Source organism: Condylura cristata, unplaced genomic scaffold (assembly GCF_000260355.1).
Source record: "Condylura cristata isolate star-nosed mole 26May11 unplaced genomic scaffold, ConCri1.0 scaffold00016, whole genome shotgun sequence".
Lineage (NCBI taxonomy): Eukaryota > Metazoa > Chordata > Mammalia > Eulipotyphla > Talpidae > Condylura > Condylura cristata.
The window spans coordinates 34,031,540-34,048,991 of record NW_004567117.1 but is presented as its reverse complement, the minus strand read 5'-3'; the positions used below and the strand labels follow the sequence as shown (position 1 = coordinate 34,048,991).

At 39.3% G+C, this 17,452-nt stretch overlaps 1 protein-coding gene across 1 annotated transcript in view; it reads right to left on the bottom strand.

The window, feature by feature from the left end:
• Window positions 1–17,452, bottom strand: part of DCC (DCC netrin 1 receptor) — a 977,719-nt gene that overhangs the window by 357,936 nt on the left and 602,331 nt on the right. The window contains exon 7 of the mRNA XM_004683911.1: window positions 16,699–16,819. Within this exon, the coding sequence (XP_004683968.1) occupies window positions 16,699–16,819 (121 nt within the window). The remainder of the gene's footprint in view (window positions 1–16,698; window positions 16,820–17,452) is intronic.

Here is a 17,452-nt window from a genome sequence, read left to right as displayed (position 1 = left end):
TCTCCGGTGAATCCTCTCACTGCCCCTGCACCTCTGGCCTGTACCCCAGTTCTGTATGCATAAATAAATAAAATCTTTAAAAAATAAATTAAAAACAAAACAGGGAAGGCAGGTGGGTACAGGGGGAGGTGGAGGACTTTGGACTTTCACCAGGGACTTGAGTGACTTGGACGAGTCACGTGGAGGAGAGACATGGAGAGACACTCTGAAGAGACACATGGATGAGAGACAAATGGGGGCTGACAGTGGCAGCTGCTGTTTTGGTGTGTGCTTTGAGTTGCTCCCTTCTCCCCTGACTTGCCGTTAGCCCCATTTCTCTGGCTCCCCACCAGAAGGAGCCTTACGCTTGTAAGTTTTCAAGCCTCAGAGGCTCCCCTTCTGCCTGACACTTACACACAAGGGGGGTACATACTTTAGGTGCTTTATTAGAAAACTACTATCCTTCTTTTTCCTCTTTCTATGTGAACAAATCCTATTAAATTTCTTTAGTATTCAGAGTGTGCTTTGTCTTGTGCACACAGATGGCCAGACCCTCTTAGAGCATGCACATTTGCGGGGGGAGGGGGGCCCTGAGGTGCCTCTTGGGCACAAACAGTAGCTATGAAGCCATGATTGTTGCTCTGCTTACAGTTTGTGAGGTTAGTTTACACATTTTTAGATGTAAATTACCTACTTACTCCAGTAAGTGTTTTTTATTTTAAAAGTAGTAGATGCTAAAGGCCCACCAGATCTTTACATTGCATAAATTGATAAAGACAGGGGTAGTTTAAAAAATACAATTGAAAGCCCCCATTGGATCTCACATTGAAATAAAATTCCCATTACTGCTGCATCGAGACCAATGTGTTCCCCTTTGACAAGGACAGATTTTAGATTAAGCTCTCTTGGCTTGTAAATTACCATTCTTGATAGCTGGCCTCCCCTGTCTATACTGCCTTAGAGAAATGGGACAGAGTGTGAAAAAGTGCAGATTTCAAGAAAAAAAAAAAAAAAAAACAACAACCCTGTCTCTTAACCATCCCCAGCCCCAAGCCCAAATTTCCACATTTGAAGAGAAAGAATAATAATATGAAGACACTGTTGAATTTAAATCAGAATACAGGATATTATAATTACAAATTTAGTAGCCATTTGCAGAATGATTGGTGGCACAGGGGTCACCATCCCATCACCGATTTCAATTACATCAGATTTAGCCACTGGAGATAGTGAACGTGAGGGCTGGGGTACGAGAGGAGGTCTCTGGACTCATCTCCAGACTTAGCAAGGGGTTTATTTTACAAATTAGCTGCATACACTTCAGGCTACCTAATTAATGTTGCAAAAAGGTAGGTATGACTTTATTGAACAGGGAGACATGATTGAAGTTTCATTTAGAGTAGAGGACCTATTAGTTTCCATCTTGTCACTCAGAGATAAGGCTTTAGCATTGCTGTCTTATAGTTTGCTTCCCGCAGGAGATAGCTCACTGGATCATCTTAATCACTGGCTTGTGTTCTTTCTCACTCTGAGTTTGTTTGGTTTTTGTTGTTGTTAATATTAAGATGAGGGCATACCTGGTGGTCCGGGTGTTAAGTCTCAGTGTTACCACCAAGATGGTCTGAGTTTGCCCAGCCAGGGAGCAAACTCACATAGTGTCTTCTGTCTTTTCTGCTGCTCCCCTTAGCAGTGGACATCTGCTTATTCTGGTCTCCACTCTGTCTCTAGTGAATCCTCTTAGGACCTGAATCTCTGGCCTATACCACAGTTCTTCTAGTACAACTAAACAAACATTTTTAAAAATTGAAAAAAAATATATTAAGATGATCAAATTATCATAGATTAGATTTCCTATCATTTATTGAGAAAACCCTAAATGGACTCACCACAGGTAATCCATTCAAGACCCAGCAAGTAGATGGCTATTTCCAAAAAAGCAAGCATACTTCGAAAAGTCAATTTCTGAACTCATTACACAAATCCATATTAAAGTATTTAGTCTATGATTAGCACCTTAACATGGATGGGCAGGGAAAATTAAATGGATTTTATTTCCAAGTGGCAGAATGCCAATGTTAATGCTTCTACTTCTAATTCGTTTCTTGATTCTAACTTGTATCTGTCAGAGACAGAAGAAACAAAGAAGAAAAAGAAGGAGGCATTTCTCCCTTTTCTGATAGTGAAGGACTAATCAAATTAAGTCCTGAACAAGTACCCACTGGTTATCTTATGTCAACACATAATCTGTAACTCACCAGTCCAACATGGCAGGGCAATGAATACCTTCTTCAAGGCTGGGTAAAGTAAGTCCAGCAAGTAGGAATCTTCTCTTCAGTACGAGAATGATTCATTGATGCCCCATCAAGAAATGCACAATGCATAATAAGGCCCTGTCATACTCTGCTTTAAGCTGTTCATTACTATCAGCAATGCCCACCACTTGCAGGCTTCCCAGGCAGCCTCAAAAGCAGCTTTTCAATTCAATGCAAACTGCCAACCATTTCTCTTCATATCCTTCTTCGAATTTGTCTCTCTGTGAGCAGAGTTGCCACTCAATTCAGACCATAACTATTTCCCTCTAGGAAAATTATGAAACATTTTGCATTCATCTTCCTTCTGCTTCAATCTTTGCACACACACAGCAAAAATACTGCTTTTTGGTCACAATGTAAATTGGGTGTATTCAGTTATAAAATCCAATGTTACCCATCTCCTCATAGGGAAATGCCCGCCCTGACAGTGTTGGTCTAAAGCAGAGTCCCTAAGGTCCAAAAACGTGCCACACACCAAGTATCACCCAGGACCTTCTTGCAAATCCAAGATCAAGAAGAAATCGAGGCTTTTTCTTCATGTCACGTCCCTGTGTCTCATCCAGGTTCCTTCCAAGTCTGCTCTCCCAATTCTTTTTAGCTTCCCAGAGCCATTCAGTTCCATCCTTCTTTAGGAGGGACAGAGAACATGGAACTTCTCTTTTTAGATTACAGGGTCCACTGCCACCAATGCCAACAAAGGCTTTTGGTGCAGCAAAGGAGGAGGCATCCATTTATTTTAACCAACAGGGAGAGGGACTAGGGGATTGTCAGGGTTGAGGAGAGGGGAAAGGTCCAGTAACCAACTGATGGCACAAGGTGAAGTTGCCGCACAGAAGCTGCCAAGTATTGCCAGTGCTGTGGTAGGGGGCTCCCCAATGGGAAGGGGGGAGAAGATGCAAAACCTGCCAAGCTGGTCCTGTTGCCTTCCTCATCAGCGCCAATGAGAAGAGAGCAAGTGCACCTGCATGGCTCCCTGTTAACGGCTCACAAAATTATCGACTCAGCTCCCTAGCTCAGGATGCCAGGGTGGAGTTCAGACCAGGGCTCTGAGCAGGCATTATCTCTGTCAGCCTGGGTGGAGCTGGCTGTCAGCTCTTCATGGTGCCAGTCACCCCAGTAAACAGAGGAGTGCAAAGATCAGCTTCCACAGAGCTGCTCCAGCAAAGTCACTCTTCTTGGTCTTTCAAAATTTTGTAAATAATGCTTTCCTAGCAATCTCATCAGATCAAGAAACTAGGGACCATCCTGGATTCCTAACTCATCTACCTACCTAACAGCAATCTCCATATCATGAGGACCTTCTCATATGGTAACCAACTCTTTTTGCACTGCGATGGTAGTGGTCCTATTCTCTCTTTTTGAGCCTATTGCTGCTATTGAGTTTTTCTGTTTCCCACCCCCCCGGTCATGTTACTGCCAACCCAGCTACCATTCACTGTTTCTAGAGTTATCTTTTAAAAACACCAATAAGAACATACTTATCTTTTACACCCTGACCACAATATCCTACACAGACTAGACAAAAAGTCCAATCTCTGCATATGTTGAAGGAGACCCTATGATTGAGCTTCTTACAGAGCCAAGCATACTTCTCTGCCGACATGAGTATTGCTGTGCTATTTCCCCAAAATTTAGTGCAATGTTCTTTCTACCAGACATTTCTCTATGCTTCCTGATGGCTTGGCAGAATTATAGCCCTACTTCAAAGTCTACATCAGCTCAGATGTCACATCTTCAGCAACATGTTCCTCTGAAAGAGTTGCTTGGGTCCTCCATTGTGCTGCCCTTACACCTGGTGCTTCTTATACCTGGGGCTCATGGTAAGGCTTTGTTCCCTCCCACACTTCCCTACTAGCCTGGAAGCCTGGACAGCCACTTAGCATTTGCACTCAGAAAATAGGAATAACTTCTTCTAGGATGATGTTTTACTTGCAAAACCTAGAGGCTTATTGTGAGGTTTTATTATTGTTGCTGTTCCTGACATAGAAAGCAAGAAGGTATTTACCACTTCACTCTGCTGAATTTCCCCAAGGGTCATCTTATCTTCCCTCGGCATATGTGTAAAGGACTTGAGATATCTGATCAGACTTGGGCTCAATGACTCTTATTAAATAATGAGAAGTAAGGCTCACATGTAGAAATAATGCAAGTGGTCTGTATATAAGAAATTGGTCATGGGATTTGTGAGATCCAAAGGCTTATGCCTGGGTCTCCAATTCTGTTATCTTTGCCTCTTTCTATTTATGAAACCAAGAAGACAAGGCAAAAGAAGCATCAAGAAAAAGCTACATTGTATTTTAATTTATTTTCTTCTTCCATACTACTAGGGGAAAATCATTTTGAGAATCATTCTCTATTTAAAATAGTATATTCTCTTTTCATACTTTTCTCTAGACTTACACTCAGATGACGTAGTTTAGCACTTTATCTGACTATTAGGTAGAGCATTAGTTAAATAGGAACTGGACTGAAAACTATCCAAGAGAGAAACTGGCTTCTCTATTTAGCTTTTGTTGTTGTGTAATAATGCACATTTTATTAGAAAATGGATTGTCTTTATTTCAAGTGAATTTTCTCATTTTGGATGATGTATCAAACACAGAAAAGCATCTAAATGAAAAAGTCATATTTTGTCAATATTGTCAGGGAAAGTCAGGTACAGGTATATCTAAATTCTTAAGAATTTGTCAAAATACAAAATAACAAAGACAGATCTGTATGACATGTATTAGCCATTAGGCTTATTAACTAACGGTTAATGTTCTATAACTATATTTTAGTTTAAGACCAGTTACTAGATACTTTATATTAAAGGAAGCTACCCCACCTTTTTAAAGCCCATTTTGTCACTGGAAGCATCTTGCTGAAAACTGTAAACAAAATAAAACAATGACAGAAATTCTCAAAAATAGCAGGATTGTGCCACTCATGGTAAGTGAACTGCCATCCTTCTAAACAAGATTAGAACAAAAGAGTGCTCCACCACACAGTGTTAGAATTTATGGAATATTAATACAAAGCATTAAACTTTCTTTGAATGTCATCTCTCATCTCCAATTTGCATTTCATTTTCTGGGTATATATTTCCAGGTATTTGATAATGTTAAATAATTAAAATGCCATTGCAATTCATTCTGTCATAACTGAATATGATACTAACATTATGTGATACTCACTTATAAGACCCTTGAATACCATCTACAACTGGCCCCCACTTAGCTATGACCCCTAGAGCACACTGGGGGTTCATACACACATCACTTGAGAAATAGAACTTAGAAGTTTTAACTGCTTTCAAGCTATTCTCCTTTAACAGTCTGAAATAAACCTGAGTCATTCCCCACTTCCCTGCCAGGCTCCCACAGAGGCCAGTGCGTGGGTGGGCAGTCATGTGAGGGCACAGAGGCTGAGGTAGCCGGTCTGACAGTCTGGCTGCTGTGCCTGTGTGGCCTTGAGAAGCCAGCTGACATTCTTATGAAGCAGGCTCCTTGTCTGCAAAGTAAGGGGGAAGTAATTGCATCTCCTCTATAGGATACTTAGAAGAATCAACTGACATGTGACAAAAAGACCCTATTCCATGGCACATACATGAATATAGTGTTTTTCAAATCCACCTGTCTGCTACTTTATGGCTATTTGATAGCTGCATGCTATCTGACCTCTTCAAAACACAATTTTTGAATCTGTGAAATGAAAGAAATAAACTATTCTTGAGTGGATTGCTTTAGAAGTGAATGGGATGATATATTTAATGTGCCTCACACACAGAATATAACATAAGAAGGTTCTTGAAAAGGCTCTTCTGTGTCTTCCATTGCTTCTGTGTTCATATAAACTGTGCTTTGAGGAGGGCAGATTGTAACTGTGTGCATGGTCCTTTCCATAAGTCACAATCTGTTTATTTTAGTGGCTTCTAAGTTCCTATGGATTGAAAACACTAAAATACAAAAGGCTTGTCTTCTGAGATCTTTTAAGTTTCCCTAGTGGCCAAGAATGCTGGGGGGTGAAGTCACAGGCTTACATGATAAATCCCTGCCAAGCTTTACTACACACTCCTCACACACACCTTTTTGTTTATACTCTTTGCATCCATGTATTTGATTTTCTAAAATAAAAATAATGTAGTCTATTTTAATCATAAAGAATGAAATGTTTAAACGTGGGAGTCATATGATATAATAAATATATATCCTACTTTAATATTTTATATTTTATTCTACTCTTTGTTGAAGTACTAAATCTATATATTCCACTGCATATTTATTTTTCACTCATACATTGTTGTGTATTACATCCTGGGGGGATGGCAGAGGTTAATTAGTAACCCTCCTAGAGTTCACAACACTGTCCTTACAAAAAAAAAAACAAAAACAAAAACAAGGAAACAAAGCAAACAAACTTAAAAACAGAACAAGCCTAGAGGATGACAGTTGTCAGTGGACAACCATAATTTAACTATGTGGCATTGCCCATCCCATCAACTATGCCAGGTACTGTATCTTTGCAAGGGGATATTAACACCATCTCTAATTCAACACATTTATTCGTGATGTGTTGTTTTCTGTTCCTGTAAAAGAGGGAAAATACCTTTGCCCTCAACTCTTACATCTGACTAGGTAACTGAGAAAGAAAAAGGTCAAGTCTTATTAGCTTAGTATAATCTGTGTGAGTACACCCAAAATAGATGGCTGGTATACTACATTTTCTCTTTTACTAGGAATGGAAAATCATGATTCATTTATGGCCGTGTCTCAAGGCTTGTTAGCAAACCCATGTTCTGTTATAATATAACCCAAAGGCATCCAAACCATTCCTCAGGTATTTTACAGTATACTCCATTTCTCCATCATGCCAACCACGGAAATTGAGCAAGAAATGGCAAATATATGGAAGGTTTCACTAGAACACATATGCCCCATCGGTTGGGTGATAAGCCCTAAAAAGATATAGTGGCTCATCTCACCAGTAAATATTTTAGTAGTTCTTTGGGGGAACATGATAAAACATGTGCTACAGTAAAGTTAATCATTGTATTTTATGCATCCAGATAGTAAGAATCATTGTGCTTGTGAGGGATTTGAGTCTGCAGACAGCAGTTTCTGCTTTGGCAGAAACTGAGGTAACCATTGGTATCTGTCACCATTAAGTGGCGTGTGCAGAGTAGAAACAGGTGATGTAGCAAGTCCAGGTTATTATATCAGTAGTCCTGCCACTGGACTATACATCTCAGAAAATGTCATTATATTAGATACAGTGATGTACGGAAAAAAAATATATATATATATCTGTGTATAGAGTATTCCAGGTTCCCATAAAGAAATCAAAATGTAATCCTTTGTGTTCTTTGGCAAAATTATTCAGAAACTCATTATATATGCTTTTTACAAAATGGCTATTGATAGAATATAATATTGGACCTTGTCAGATTAAGAATGCCCAACCATGGGATAATCAGCCAACTAGGTAGACAGAACTACTCATTGTGGCATTGTGGACTAGGCTTTGTGAGATGCACCAAATCAAAATGTTAGGTCATATAAGATGAAAGCATTGCACTGGCAGCAGGCATAAACATGACCAGCAGGCATAGCAGAAGTGACCCTGACCTCCATGCTTTCAATTACTATTACACAAATACCTTTGCCCTCAACTCTTACATCTGACAGACAAATGAGAAATAAAAAGACCTACTTTGAAGTTTTACCAGCTTAGTATGATGTGTGTGCATGTACCCAAAATAGATGGATGGTATACTACAGCTTCCCTTAGAAATGACCCTAAAAGTAGCTAAGAAAAATTTTCCCAAAAGGCAATATATTGTCATCTACCTTCTATTTAAAGAGAAATGGTTCAAGATGAGAATCGAGAGACTTAAAACAAAGCCAAGAAGTGTGATTGGTTGATTCCTGACTGGAGGTAATGTGCTAGGGAGATTGGGGTAAGGAGACTGGGACAAGAGATAGAGATGGGTCTCTGAGGGTAAATACCAGGTGTAAAAGTCCCTTTAAACACCAGATCACATGCTCTGGAAAGCTGGACTAAACCATCAGTGGACAGAACAACTTGGATGCTAACAGCAGTCAGGTTCCAACAAGGGTACCAAAGGACTCAAAGTCAACAGAGCTGTCACTTCACACTAGCAGCTACTGCACATCCAACTGACCAGCAACTGGGAGCTGAGCGCTGGATAAAGCACCATACTGTGAGGAGAGTAATCAGCTCTTGGTGGCATCTTGCCAATACTGAACTCCTTGCATGTTGGAATGGATGCATATTCTGAATTTCCTATGTGGCTTCAGTCTTCAGCACTACCTGAGAGTCAGAAAGTATCTGCACCACAAATAGTGCAAAACACTGCAAAAGATAATATACATAATTTTATATTTAAGAAGTATTAGCACAAATTCACACACACAGGATCCACTGATTTGTCATGATAACCACTGAGAAGCTGCTGACTTGATACAGTAAAAGTACATTTTCTTGTATAAACAACTGAGGAAATAGATTGAAGATGATATCCTAAGGTGAAAATATCCTCTAAGGTAAAGCATATACTTTACAACAATGACTTTCATGTTCCTAATGACTCGTATGTAGAGTAAATGAATACAAGACACTGAAGTAGGTGTGATCTGCTGACCACTGCTCCCAGTGACCAGCGAGGACTGAGAAGTCACAGTTCCCCAAAGAATGCCACCACTGTTCTTTGAACAGTCACTAGTACCTGGTCATTTAAAATGCCTTGTGACAAAATACCAGCAAGTAAAGCAAGGAAAACTACTCCGATCATCAGGAGGTGATAGGAAGTAGGAAAGACTATCATGCTCTTCCAGGTGATGTACTAGAGTGTCTTCTGACACTTTCTTCCCCAATCTTGATGGTAAGTGGACAAGTTGCTATGACTGGTGAAGGGATTCAGAAGTTTGAATCATCCACCAATGGGCCATACAGGCCAGCAGAGATGCTGCTTGGGGTGGGGGTGGGGGTGAGTGGGGGGTGCATACTGGAGTGAAGGGAGGATGGAAACAATGAGCCACTGAGGCCGATCCCAGCTGTGCTTGTAGAGGCTACAGTTCATCCCATCACCTTTCTCTTTTTCCCTGGATTTACCAGGATGTATCTTGTACAGTTATTTCTAGAATTTCTTACTAGAAACACGTAGAATAGCCAGGCACAAAAGGACTGTAATGGATTGAGTGTTCCCTGTCCTCATCTCCCTTTCAGGTCAGTAGCCTCCTTCCTCAGCTGAAGGCAGTGATGGAGGCCACTTGGTGCCTACTGAATTTACCTCAGCAGTGACCATCAGCTAAAGAGAGCCAGCTCATTCAAGGTCACACCCACACCTGTGGAAAGAGAACCCCACCAGCTACACCAGTTTCAGGGCTTCTTTGTGCCGTCAACTAAGGCCCTTTTTCTCTTCCTTCAAATTGTACATGTGTGCGTCCTTGCACTCTATCAATGTTGACACTATCACTTTGGCGGTTAAACATTACACTTATAATTTCAGCTATGATTCTTTATATACCTACTGCTAATTATTACAAAGATACTTTAAAATCCCCTAATAATATCAAAAGATAAATGCACACACATGTGTGTGGTATATTTATATCTGTGTATAGTCACACAAATGTCATTGAAGGACGATATCTAGGTAAAAGGCAGAAATAGATTTAACAAGTGCAAAATCGCCTATGTGCAGTGCAAAAATCAAAATTCTTCTATTTCACTTCCCCACTATAGAGTTAAAAAGAAAAAAAAATAGGATATCACTCTTTGGTGTGTTTACCACTGAACTATGATGTGATCAATATTTATGAACCTATCAAGTCTTTCATATCGTCTGGATTTATAGTTAGCACTGGTCTCAGGATACTTCATATTACTGTGGAATTCATTTCTAATTTCAAAGTCTGCCATATAGTCATATCCTCTTGATTAGCACTGAGCTAGCTTCCTACTTGAAGCACATGCTCAACGAAGGACAAGGTGAATGACAAGACTTTATTTGCCTAGAAACCTCTGCCTGAATGAAGCAGGAAACAGCAAATCAGTCAATGGATACTGCAAACCTATCCAGTCAGTTTTTGGAGATCTTTTCTCTTAGCCTTGTCCACTGGGCTAAAAAGCTAAGCTTCAGTTGGACACAGTCATTTTTCAGATATTTGTTTATTAATATTTTTTTCCTCAGAGGACAGAAACATATTCTAGGAAAAAAGTTATTGTACCCACCTCCATGAATACCTTCTATTTCTCTTACAACTGCACAAAATCAACAGAAGACTTTATAATAGCTAACATCTGTGCAACAATTTACAGCCTACAGATCCCTTTTATATACATTTATTTAAGTAAATCTCTGAGGCAATTATCTACTGTATTTTACATCTGGGGAAGTAAAGACTTAGAGACTTAGAAAAATTATAAAATATCTGAGATTTGTTCATAAATACATACAAATAGCTATATATTTATAGGTAAGCTAGAAGATACAGTGATGAGATGTAGTCATACCTCATATACACTATAGGAAAAGAGTAAATGATTGATTTATGCCAAATTGCCCATCATTGAATCTCTCAGGAAAAAGTATTGACATAATTGTCAACATTTCTCTAAGGAGAAGCAGACTTTTAGGTAAAAATATGAAAGGGCATAGGATACCTTCTTTTTATTTTTAGTGTGGAAAGTAAAAAAAAAAGTAGTAGATTCAACAAATATGTAGCCATATATACTGAAATTAAAACCACCTGAAAAAAAAATGATTCTGTGTCCTACTAGCTAGTTATCCTATTTGTAATTACCCTACTAGTTAATTACTAAGGCTTATAAAAATATCCTTGGAAAGCTTATAAACTATAATACCACATTGGAAATAGATTTCAAAAATATTAAGTTGCATTTTTATTCTCTTTGGCTTACTTTGAAGCTAAAGAGTAAGTCTGTAATATCAATGGATATTTGAGTTTGAAGAAATTGAGTAACTTTCCAGTTTGAGTCCACAAATGTGCTAATTAGTACATGGACTGAATTTTAGGTCATTCTGTAAATAACTTACAAAAGTTATTTATGAAAGAAATACGTCTTTCATACAAATAGAATTGACCAGGTAAATCATAGGACCCTTCTCACATTGAGACAATATTTCAACTTAACTGACAACTAGTGACTAATATCAGTTACAAAGTACATCTCCTTAGATTGAGTTGTTCCCTAGCACACAGACAAATTAAGGTAATAGTAGAATTTTTTTCATTGCTTCACACAGTCCCACTGAGGTTACTATGTAGGAATCAGTAATAAAAACACCATAATTAGTAGCAGGTAATATTAATTACATGGTGGTACTTCCAAATATCCCTCTTGTCCATTTCACTTTCAAAATATTCTCACAGCAATGGGGATATACCTAAAAAAAGTAATTCAAAATACTTCTGAGTTATACTCATAACCAAACTTAAATATGTTTGCTAAGTTTAAGCTATATGATATATCATTATGCCCTACTAAAATGTTTAAAAGTCAGTACTATTTATAATTAGTAACCTTTTCCAGAGGAAGACAAAAAATGGGTAACTTACATCTCTTAAATGCCTAACTAATTTATTTCCCCTCCTACAGTGGAAAATTATTTTCTCTTACCAATTTTGGAGGAGCAAAAGCAAAACAAAACCAGCATTAGGAATTATCATATATTAACATGTGACACTCTGCATTTACTTCTTTTGAAGGTGTAATATGTGCCTTGCTCAAACATTTTGAAAATGTTTATTACATTTCCTAATCACTTGTGCCCATAAAGTCTTTCTATGCAAAGTAGGATATCAAGAATACATTCTTTCTTCCCATAACAACTTTATTCTATCTTTACCTATTTCTATCACTGAATTAAAAGATTTCAGATTGCAGGTGCCCAACTATTGCTACATTTCCAGTTTGCTGGTCCTCACATTTCTGCCCAACAACTTGGCATCCCTAAGTATATTCACTGAAGACCAGTACAGGATATTGAATGAACCAACAACAAAACCTGGAATGCTAACTCCAGAGATAACTGCTATCAACTTCATCTTTGAAATCATTTTCTACCCCTTGTGTTGTTCACTAACTCCATACCACCCCACCACCCCAGCTTCAGAAAATTTCTAACTCTCCTACCCACTTACCAAATAGTCTTGCTAAATAATTACCAGCTACCCACCACTCCTATTTGCTACATGGTAACACAGGGGTAACTAGCTCATGTGCATCTGCTCTGCCAACCAAGTTCCAATTCAATTTGTAAGTCTGACTACTAAAACTTCTTATTCGTAAGATACCTAGTACATTGACTTATCACACTTTTTGACTGGACTATTCCTTGAATAATGGACCTGGAGCTATAGTTAATTTCCTTCACCTGTACAACAGACTTCTCAAGTGATGTTCCCCTGCCCACAAAAAACAAAAAACAAAACTGACACAGCTAACAACAATAAAATGTCTGCTCAACTTTTAGAAGAGGTTAACACACAATACAGGTGATATAAGCCTAAACTATTTTAATTTGCAATTGTCATCTCTTATAGAATATGGTTAAATATTTTTGAGTCTATGTAAAGTCCTTTTATGTATTCATGAATCCATCATCTATTAGAAAGAGGGAGAGAAAGAGAGAGTGGGTCGTGGCCTGGAATGTAAGTTAAAATTAGGTATTACTTAATAGTGATGTACCATGACTGACAGAACTGTAGTAAAATTATTTTTTTAAATGCCATTGCTCTGAATGTCCATTCAGAGGGAAGTGTATATGTATATTTCATAAAGTTTCCCAAACTTGTTTTCTGGAGATAAATCAAGTCATTCACTCAGTTTAATTTTGTAGATTATGTTTATTTCCTCAGTCACTAGCTGCTACAGAGAATGGCCAACTATATATAAAAGATGATGCTGTGATTTCGTTAGGCCTATTAGGCCTATGTAAATATCCACCAACAATGGACACTGGCTCCATTAGGTCGCTGTGTGTGCTTCAGAGAGAAGCACCCTGTTCTAGTTGCCAAGAGTAACTCTCAGCCGCAAGCCCGTGGACAGGCGGGCACTGCCCAGCTGGGCGATGCAGACCCACAGTGGCCTTGGAATAAAAGGTAGTGGCCTTTTATTGGTGAAACTTAAACAGAGAGGTCTATGTTCTTCTCTCCATCATCAACCTTGTTGCTAACTTTACATTTATTGCTGACCTTTCCACCATCTGTGCGTGCCGCCTATGGTGCATCTCTGAGGAATTGGAGAAGCATTATTTGAAGACCAGATTAAATAGTCAGGAAAAGCCATCCATCATTTATAAGGTGGGGGAAGGAATGTCACAATGGTGTCCTGTCATGCGTTTGGCTTTTTGTCTTCATTTTCTTTTACTTACATTCTAACCCACTGACCAACAGTGTAGACGGCGCTGACAGTGAATTACCATCTAGGTGAGAGAAACACGGGTTACTCAGATTCTTTGAGCTTGCCATAGCAAGGAGGTAAGTGACATTTCTGCCCAGAGGAGCTCTGATATTTAATAAATGAACACACCCAAGTGAATGAGAGCACGAGTGAAAAACAAGACACCATATAGAGAGCCACCTGTTGAAATCCGAGTGCATGGGGTAAGTGAAGCTGAATCTACAAGAGGTTTATCAGATGAGCTGAATTCCTGGAGTAGAGAGTGGACATATTTATTACTATCTCCTGTCATCCACATTCAGATACATCCTACCCACTCTATTTTCTCCTACTTCTAATTGGAATTTGAGCCAAATCTTTAGATGTTGTGGCTAGTCTCCTGGCCATGGCATCCCCTTATTTATATTTCAAAGGCTTAGTCTCAGGTATTAACAACAAACAACACCAATACACAACACGTGCACATACCCCAGAATGGTACTTACATCAAAACATTAAACACAGTTATGTTCAATTTAAAGTTTCTCCCCACCTTCCAGAGTAGGCCTGCGACCAGGCCTGTGAACAAAACCAAGAGACGGGCTTCATTTTTCAGGCTTTTGAGCCCAATTCTTCCCTTTTGTAAAAGGCTAATCCAGTGTCAGGGGAAAGAAGTTGACTAGAAGTAAAGAGACAAGGACTGATTTCCCACTACAAAAATCCCTAATCTTTTGAATTCCATCATTTCAAAGAATCTACCAAGTCCTACGGGTAGTTGCTGGGGGTGATTCACGTGGCCTGTTTGAACAATGTCAACAAGTCCAAAGAGAATGTATCTTGACTCTCTTTAGAAATACTGGAGAGTTATCTTGCAGTTTCCACTGTTTTATGACCTTAGTAGAATTCTCTTGCTCTGTACTGTGGAGAAGGCAGTGTGAGCACAAACATGGCCACGCTGTAGTTACTAGTGGCAGGGGACATGCGTTCTAAAGCAGTGTTCAACTGAAGGCTCAATTTTAGGGCTCCTGTTCTCCTATTTATTCATGACTGTTTCAGCAGAAGAGAATGGAAATCACACTAACACTTAAACACATTAAATTGAGGGAAAAGAAGTCGTCCATCAGTGAAAGCAGTGATCCTGAACCAGAGTAAATTGACCTTTTTAATTCCTAGATAGTTCTTAAGAGAACTATCATTTATTTATCCGGGACAGTTGTTCTAGTGAAAACAGTTGCTTTTTTGTTTTAATCCAGGAAAAAGGACAAGTCATTATTGTGACCATTAAGATGAGAACATGCTTGTCTTCAGATAATTGATTAGGGATACACAAAATTAAAGAACTTTATACTTAATTCTCTTTTGCTTTTCGTAGCGATGCTACTTTGTACTGAGCTAAGATGGGTTTATACCACTCCGAGGTATAGATTGATCTCTTCAGATAAATGCTGCCATAACAGCCCATTGCCAAGGCATAAAGGAATACTATGGGGCTTCCCTGGAGGCACAAGGGATTAAGTGTCAGCACCATGAAGGTGTCTGCAGCCACAGCAGCACAAGTTCAAGCCTGGCCAGGGAGCTAAATGGCATGGCACAGCAGACCTCTCCTATTCCGCCCATTCCTTCTCTCGGCAGTATATTTCAGTAGCTCCAATTGTTCTTCTCCCTACTCTGTTGCTGGTGAATTCTCTCACCACCTGCACCGCTGGCCTGCACCCCAGCTCCTATCTCCATGAATAAATAAACTTCAAGGAAAAGGAATACTGGATACTATGTCTCACACTTTTCAGCTACTTTCTATTGAACTTATTCAGGGAGAGAAAAAGACAAGAGTGAGACACATCAAGAGAAAAAACTGGTCTAAAAGAGTTAAATTTAGCATAATATAAGGTATGGGAACTTTTCATATGAGGTAGCAATATTTTCAAGTATTTGGATCTAAAAACATTTTCAATCTTATTATTTTTAATATATATTGGCCCTCCTTGGTGGTGCAATGGGTTAGGACACAGCATTGCAAGCTGGCTACAGATGCTTCAGTGTGAGCTTGATCCCTGGCCCCAGAGGTGACCCACATGGCACTGCAAACCTCTCCTGGCCCGCCCTCTGCTCCCCTCAGCAGTGTACTTTTTTGACATGCCTCTCTTGCTCTGCCTTCAGTGAAGACTCTCACTGCCCCTGTACCTCTGGCTTATACCCCAGTTCTGTATGCATAAGTACATACATCTTAAAAATAATTCCAAAGTTGATTGAATAATATAAAATGAAACCTTACCTATAACAAAAATGAAAAATTATCAAAAATCTATTTATAAAAAGAAGAAAATACTTTCAAGTATTTTTTTAAAGATTTATTTATTCATTCATACAGAACTGGGGTACAGGCCAGAGATGTGGAGGGTGAGAGAATTCACCAGGGACAGAGTAGGGAGCAGAACAGGCAGATCGAGGAAGTACACTGCTGAGGGGAGCAGCGGGCGGGTCAGGAGAGGTCTGCCTCGCCACATGGATCTCCAGGGCAGGCGGGGATAGAACTCGTGTGGAAGTGGCTTAAACTTCTTAGTGTAGTGCTTTAACCTGCTGCGCTACCAGGAAGGGCCCTCCAGTTTTTTGTTTTTTTTTTTGGTCAGCTTTCATTGATCACTGATTCAAGTCTTCATATATATGTGTGTGTGTGTATCACAGATTTATAGTCTGTGTAGGAAACACTGAGAGAAAAGCATGTTATTAAGGGAGGAAGGAAGTAGTAATTCGGTGGTTGTTGCCACCAACAAACAGAGGCATTTATAGTTTTTGATGACTATCTCACTGAAGAGAGATGGATGATTCACAGACATACCCTTGCTGGAAAAAGCCTACCATTGATACACAAATGGATATCTTGATTCATTAAATAATTAATTTCAAATTGACTGAGAATCAGAGATAACAATATAGATATTATGACAGGACCGAGCATGATTATAGCTACAAGTGCCATAGGCAAGAGCCGTTGACTTACCAGGCTTCGGGACAATGAGCTGCGCACTGGTCTGGGAGTTTCCAGCCTCATTTTCAGCCACACATTGATAAAAACCTTCATCCGACTTTACAACTCCAAGGATCCGTAAGTTGCTTCCTCCCTAAAGAGAAGAAAAGCACGTGAAATAGTTAAAATGAAATCTTAAAGTGCCAAAATGACCATAAGCAAAATTTTAATGAAAATTCACAGAAGAATCAAGAGAAGTCATGCACAAGAAGCAAATGGGACCACGTTCAACAAGAAAAATAATGTCCAAGACCACTTGGGAAATGCCACAGACCCCCAACTCTGCTGAGTGCATGTGTATCAACTTAACTGGTCTACGATAAACAATAGAATCACAAGAACACACATCATCTTTAATAAATAAATAAGAAGTGAGCAGAAATTTTTTGTAAGGAATGGATAAAACCAAGGCTAGCATCAAAAGAAATCTTATCCTTTTACTTGTTATTAAAGGAAACTCAGAATTAGCAGTTGTGGGGAGAAAGTGATAAGAAACAAAAAGAGTTTCTAAAGGACAAGAAATCTAAGTTGGCTATTGCTGGATGTGTTTACTGAGAAAATGTCTGGCAATCCTTTTAAAATTGTAATAGGTAGGACTTCCCTGGTGGCGCAGCGGGTTAAAGCACAGCAGTAAGAAGCTAAAGCCACCTCTGCATGAGTTCGATTCCCGCCAGCCCTGGAGGTGACCCACATGGCGCGGCAGACCTCTCCTGACCACCGGCTGCTC